This window comes from Sinocyclocheilus grahami, unplaced genomic scaffold (assembly GCF_001515645.1).
Source record: "Sinocyclocheilus grahami isolate Dianchi unplaced genomic scaffold, SAMN03320097.WGS_v1.1 scaffold82.1, whole genome shotgun sequence".
NCBI lineage: Eukaryota > Metazoa > Chordata > Actinopteri > Cypriniformes > Cyprinidae > Sinocyclocheilus > Sinocyclocheilus grahami.
The window spans coordinates 1,541,525-1,548,473 of record NW_015505261.1 but is presented as its reverse complement, the minus strand read 5'-3'; the positions used below and the strand labels follow the sequence as shown (position 1 = coordinate 1,548,473).

Genomic DNA, 6,949 nt, shown 5'->3' with positions numbered 1-6,949 from the left:
CAGTGGAACGAAATGTCGTGCCTCACAGGACCACGGTGTTACATAAATACAGGCATACAACAGTGAAGTAATGGAGGTGATCAGCAACCTCTCACCCGCTAACTGATCACCTCCATGCCACACCGAATTGAGGCAGTAATTAAAGCAAAAGGAGCCCCTACCAAGTATTAAGTACATGTACAGTAAATTAACATACTTTCCAGAAGGCCAACAATTCACTAAAAATGTTTTTATATATATATATATATATATATATATATATATATGCATATATAAATGTTCATATATGAGCTTTTCAGTGTTATTGTCAGATAAACTGAGAGTTTTGGTAAGTGGAATCAGAAAAGTTTGGTTGAAAATGGACTTGAATAGGTTGAATTGTTCCGTCTGATATGAACCAGTTACACTCTTAAAAATAAAGGTGCTTCACGATGCCATAGAAGAACCTTTTTGTCTGAATGGTTCCATAAAGAACCGTTAACATCTGAAGAAACTTTCTGTTTCACAAAATATTTTTTTGTGGTGAAAGACGATTCTTCAGATTATAAAAAGGTAAGAAAGAGTTGGTTCTTTAAAGAACTTTTGTTTGAATGGTTCTTTGTGGAACCAAAAATGGTTCTTCTACGGCATCGCTTGAAGAACCTTTTAAGCACCTTTATTTTTAAGAGTGTAATTGAGAAAAAAATAAAAATAAAAATAAATAAATGGTTAAAATTAACCAGAATATAGCACACAAGTTGTATGGTCTTATTTATTTATTTATTTATTTTTTCATTTATTTAAATTTTGTATGGAAAACAAAAGAGCTGCAATAAAATATAAAATATCTCATTTTTTGTTCCACAGAAGAAATAAAAGCATATGGGTGAGTTCATTATGACATTTTAATTACATAATAATATATGTCTTCTGTAGAGTTTCAGAAAAGATCATCAAATATTTTAAAGACTGAATGATCCGAGCTGTACTATTCTCATTCATTTTATAGCTCTATACTATTTGTCAACAGTTTGTGTCTACTTTTGATTTTTCAGTGGATGCACTGGAGACAAAGCAGATATATAAATGAAACATGACCTAAAACAAATCTGCTTCTGAGCAATAGAATGTTCCTCAGCTCTTTGTCATATGCACTTAACCAATTTGAACAGTTAAAAGAGGAGGAACCCATGCAATGGTGGGCTGTATATCCTGAAACGAGACCTCTGAGATTACACAACCCAAAACTCCAGCAGGGAACACAAACAATCTGTTCTTTTCCCACAAGGAGTGTCGTTTTTCTGAGCTTTCGCCTTCTTTTGCTCTTCTGTTACTTAACTATTCTTTCAAGAAGAGTGTGAGAGCAAGCAGACAGTAGTAAGAGGAAAGGTTATCAGGTGGTACCTATGTCTTTAGTAATAATCAGCAGGCAAAATGTATCCGTAGGGAATCCCCAGAGTGATCCATGAGTAAATCCGGACACGTACCGCTTTAAGAATGCTGACGGCCTCTTTGCTGAGCCACACGGGATATAGGACGTCATCATGGAGAATAGACTCAAAAAGGTCGTCCTCATTATCTGCTTCAAAAGGAGGCTGACCAGCCATCATCTCGTACATCAGCACACCTAGAGCCCACCAGTCCACTGACGGGCCGTACTCAAGCTCCTGCAGGATCTGCAAACCACAAAGCTCCATAAATCTAAAGTTTGAAACAGAATAATTCAATATACATGATCACGTCCAGCTCAGACTCAGATGAAAGCACTTTGCTGGTTTTGTGAGGAAATCCTTCAGATTTGTGCAGAATTAATTAACACATGGTGTAAAGTGTTAAATGGAGATGATGGTATATTGGGAGTTGAAAATTATGATCAAATCAGCTGTTATATTTGACTCTATAAAGCCTACTGTATCATATCTGATATGCAAAACTTCTAAGTCCTCTAAATTATTAACATGATCAAAACTGCTGAATCTTCTACATGTCTGATTGATACCTTGTGCTTTTGGCAAGTAAAAGGCTTTTTAGTATAATTCTAAAAGTAAAACCTTCAGGTTGTGGATCGTGTGTCTTTTTGCTGTGAAATCTTTACTGATTTCTATAAAGTAAATGTTGGAATAACTTTTATGTTGTTAGTACTATTTCAAGATGAACACTTATTTGAACACCTTTTTTTTTTTAAATAAAAAAATCATGTTAAAATGTAAGCATCAAATATTATACATCAGTCTTTTGAGGAACATTTATTTGCTCATCTCAATCAGCATGCCTCCGCAATAAAAACTACAGAGTCATATAAAACTAAGCACTTAAATATCTTAAACTTATTATTGCAAGATTAAATGAATTAAATTCAAGTTCATTTGTATAGCGCTTTTCACAATACAAATCGTTGCAAAGCAGCTTTACAGAAAATGTTAAGTTTCTACAAATGTACAGTAAAAATCATGCAGTTAGTTACAAATTGCATGTAATCAAACAGACGGTGAACACTATTAACTGCAATGATTATATGTTGCGATTAAACTTATAGCAAAATATGGTAGTTGTGTATGTTGTTCCAGGTTTAGCATCATCTGAGGTCTTCTTTATAAGATATAGAGTGCTTTTATGTAAGCAATCTGCTATACTCTAATAAAGATCTTATTGATTTACATTACAAGCTTTTCATCTTTTTTAATCTTAATGTTTGCTCAGTTTGGGCCTCTGAATAAAACTCAGGTGTCCATGATATATGAGCTCCATATTCTCTTAAAGCATGTCTATATGAGCCTTAAAAGCATGTTGTATCAAATATGATACACACACACACACAAAGAAGGAAACATAAGCAACCCCTTTTTTTTTTCTGAAGGATCAATAAACTATGCCATTTTAAAGACTTGGATTTTTCAGGCTATTATTTTATATGTCAGACTTTTAATAAGAAATGCAAGATATGCAGAGATGGGGGAAATGGTAAACATTATGAATAATGGGCATTTCGTTCGAGTTTTCAGTGAAATTCTGCAGCCATATATGGTTATTACTGTAAACAAAAGATAGCTCTGAAGATAATGAACAACTAAAATGGGAAAACACTGAAAAATGAAAACAATTTAATTGGGCCACATTCATGAAACAAATATCTCTATTTGTAACGACTGTCTGTAAAACCATTCTAAAGTAAATCGCAACATTAATTCAAATACATCAATTACGTAAGAATAATTTTGCAAACAACTCAGAAATGTTGAGTGCTTGAATCAGGACCACGATATGAAAGCTAGTGATTGCTCAATAATGGAGTAAATATCTGACTTTTTCAAGAATATATACATCAGTAAATTAACAAAAATATAAAAATAAAAGGTTACACTGTAGGGACAAATTCTCACTATTAACTAGTTGTTTATTAGTAAGCATATTATTATTATTATTATTATGGCTGTTATTAGTACTTATAAAGCACATATTAATGCCTTGTTCTGCATGACCATATTTTAGATCCCTTAATCCACCCCATACCTAAACCTAACAACTGCCCTACTAACTATTAATACACAGTAATTAGGAATTTATTGAGGCAAAAGTCATAGTTAATAGTGAGATTTGGACTTTAAAATGAAGTGTGACCAAATAAAATAATGTTATAGCTTTAATGAGAACCAAACAGTAGAAAAGATGCACTATGAATGTGCATTTGTGTGTGTGAGAGTGTGAAATACTGTACCTCCGGGGCAATGTAATCTGGTGTGCCACAGAATGTTGTGGTTGTGATGCCTTCCAGGATTCCCTCCTTACACATGCCAAAGTCTGCCAGCTTACAGTGACCCTCTGCATCCAGCAGAATGTTGTCTAGCTTTAAATCCCTGCAAAGAAAATTCAAGTAAATGTAAAAAACAGCAATATTAACCTACGTGTAGCATGCAGATAAACATCAAATTTTCATTTTTGGGTGAACTATCCCTTTAAGTAAAATATAAATTGCCCATAGTATTAATTCCATACATATAGTAGTAATTAAGTAAAGCTGCAAGTTTTAGTAGTGATAATGAAAAACAAATCCAGTGTAAGTAGTGTATGTCAGGCTAGATTTGGTATCAGTGCAGCAGTATTTGAGCATCCTTACTAGGATACATAAGACATAAATTCACTGTACCCGCGCAGTGAATTTAACCAACACAAGAAGAACGTATAGAGAGAGAGAGAGAGAGAGAGAGAAAGCGAAAGAATAAAGAAAAGGAGAGTGCGAGATGATAAAGTGCCCCTGATGAAAGACAACAAGGAGTTGGATGAAACCAGTCGGATTGGGGTTTGATGGTTGATTGCAACAAGAATGTCAACATCACTTCACAGGATGTCATTCAGTCAAAGGTGTTTTCATAAAACCATCCTCATTGAAAAGGGAGGGGAGCGTCGGATCCCTTATGCAACTGTTCCTTTTGAGAAAGGCACCCTGGTGCTCGGCACGTTCCCGTTGGTCTGAAAGTTGGCGCGAGGGGCTTCATTCCTCTTTGTCTTTCCCCACCGAGAGTCTTCAATCACTCTTTACATGCAGAAGTGTGGAAAAATGCTTGTAATGAATGCTGGAAAGATGAGAGGCCTCCTTCCCAAATTTATGATCCACTTCTTGATTGAGAAGCCAAAATGAAGCCTAAATAAATTAGTTTTAAAGATGAACTACATCATATCCATATTTCCACTTGAGTCATTAGTTATTGTTAAAATGTGAAAAAGTCAAACATAGAAAGCGTAGGTGTGTTTGAACTTCAGTGTAGGTTCACAGAAAGAAAGAGGTGGAAAGTTCATGAGACGTGAACGGCTGATCTGTATTGTCCTCTATACCCACATGCGCTTCTACATCAAAAGATGTTCCAGAATTGTCCATCTCTCCATCTGTCTCTTATTTCTGTCTCTCTTTTCCCCCTCTATCCATTCCTGTCTAAGTCCTAGTAGTCTACACACCTTCCAACCGTCACGTCGCCCCTTCCTCTCTTTCCCAAGAAAGAGAGCTTCATTCAGAGCTTCATTTGTTGATTTAGATTCTGTGACTTTGCTACATTGGCCGCTCTTATCTGCCCTCTCTGAAGTGCTTAAATGGTAAATGCTGCTCTCGCTTTTGCTTTTATTTTCCAGGATGTTTAGTAACATACTCTTAGTTTTTTTTCCAGAGTTACATTGTGACTTTCTGAGACTGTGAGGTGAAGCTTTAGTCTTCTGAGATTCAAGATAATATCCACATAATTTCAGATTAGATTTGTTTATAATTTTACAACGTTTAAAATAGAGTAGAAAAGTGTGAGGTTTCTAAAAAACAATGAATAGAGCATATATAGGCTACAATAAGGTTTAATCTGGCCGCAGAGGAACCCAGTTGTGTTCCTCTGCGGCCAGTTGTGTTCCGATAAATGCGCTTGCTTTCTGAAAACAGCGGTTAGCTTGCAGTTTAACGATCTCCACTTCGATGTTCTATTCTCAGAAAAGTGTAATTCATCAAGTGTTCATTTACAACACACAGAGAGAGAGAGAGATAGAGAGAGAGAGGCTGTGTATGTATGAATTACCACCGTTTTGCCGCGTTTCTCTATTAACAGTGAAGCTGGGTGGCCAAATACTTATTTTACCGAGGAATTTACTAATTCATTCTTTAAAAATCCTACAATGTGATTTTCTGGATTTTTTTTTCTCATTTTGTCTCTCATAGTTGAGGTATACCTATGATGAAAATTACAGGCCTCTCTCATCTTTTTAAGTGGGAGAACTTGCACAATTGGTGGCTGACTAAATACTTTTTTGCCCCACTGTATATTGTACTGTGGTACAGTTATGGAGGCCCTTCATAGTGCAGAGGTCAGCTGCCTGCTCTGCCAATAGTTAGAAATGGCACTATAGTAAGCAGTGTTTAATAAACAGCTGTTTTTCTAAATTCTGCTGAGGTTAAATTCAGTGCAGTCATGTATCGTGATACATATCGTATCGTGGCCTCTGTATCGTGACTTTGCCGGTGATACACAGCCCTAAAGTGCGCTGCCAACTGCTACAGCAAACAAAAGCCAGGTATTTGAATATTGAGCAGCGAGCTCATTGGCTACCGATACAGGAGAGAACCAATCAGCTGCCATGTGACAATGATGTCACCAGGACAGATTGAGCTAGACCTATCGGACTGCGCCATCTAGAGTTTCATGCCAGAGCTCTGTATTTGTGTAGTTGGAATGGAAACCTAAAAGCAACAATACATTTGAAAAGGTGCTTTTAGAAAAGTAAATTAATTAAGCAGAAAATGTTTTCGATGAAAGGCTGTTTAAATTAAGATAAAAGAAAAATGTATAAACAACATTAAAAGCTTAGCATGAGCTGTAAAATCACAAAAGGGCTATAAATGATGAGATTAACTATTGTGTTATGTTTCACTAGAGCACCTTTCATTTGGAGGAAAGCACTGACATAGTAAGAACTCAACAACACAGAACAACAAGTCAGAGCCAGAGAACGACACACACAGAGAGGGGGAGATGGCAAAGACTCAATTTAGTGCATTTCCTGTTTTTTAAAAGTACATTTTGAGGAGTGATTTTCCATTACGTAAACAGCAACCTCTATGCTAAAAAAAAATCTGCTAGAATATGCTTTTTTTTTCAAAGGACAAGAAGCTATTCCATTACAACACACCAAGGAAGGACATGACATACACTCTTTATTATAATGTTAGAAATTTCAAAGTAACATGAATGATTTTTGCAAATAATAATTAATAAACATATTTAATATTAATATCTGTTAAAAAGCATATATTTTATATTATCATTGTGTGCAAATATTTAGAATGTCAAATCACTGTTTATATAAATACATATATATATATATATATATATATACATCAAATATTTACACTACAGTTCAGTAAGATTAAAAAAAATTTTTTTTTACAGTTTTAGTCAGTAAAGATGCGAAAGTGTTACAAGACATATTTTTCAAAAAATTA

The 6,949-nt window shown here is 35.0% G+C and overlaps 1 protein-coding gene across 1 annotated transcript in view; it reads right to left on the bottom strand.

Moving 5' to 3' along the window:
* The window catches only part of LOC107586499 (protein kinase C epsilon type-like), a 101,199-nt gene that overhangs the window by 4,397 nt on the left and 89,853 nt on the right, over positions 1 to 6,949 (bottom strand). Inside the window, exons 12-13 of the mRNA XM_016273893.1 lie at positions 3,695 to 3,833; positions 1,467 to 1,655 (exon numbers count right to left, since the gene is read on the bottom strand). Coding sequence (XP_016129379.1) covers positions 1,467 to 1,655; positions 3,695 to 3,833 — 328 coding nt within the window. The remainder of the gene's footprint in view (positions 1 to 1,466; positions 1,656 to 3,694; positions 3,834 to 6,949) is intronic.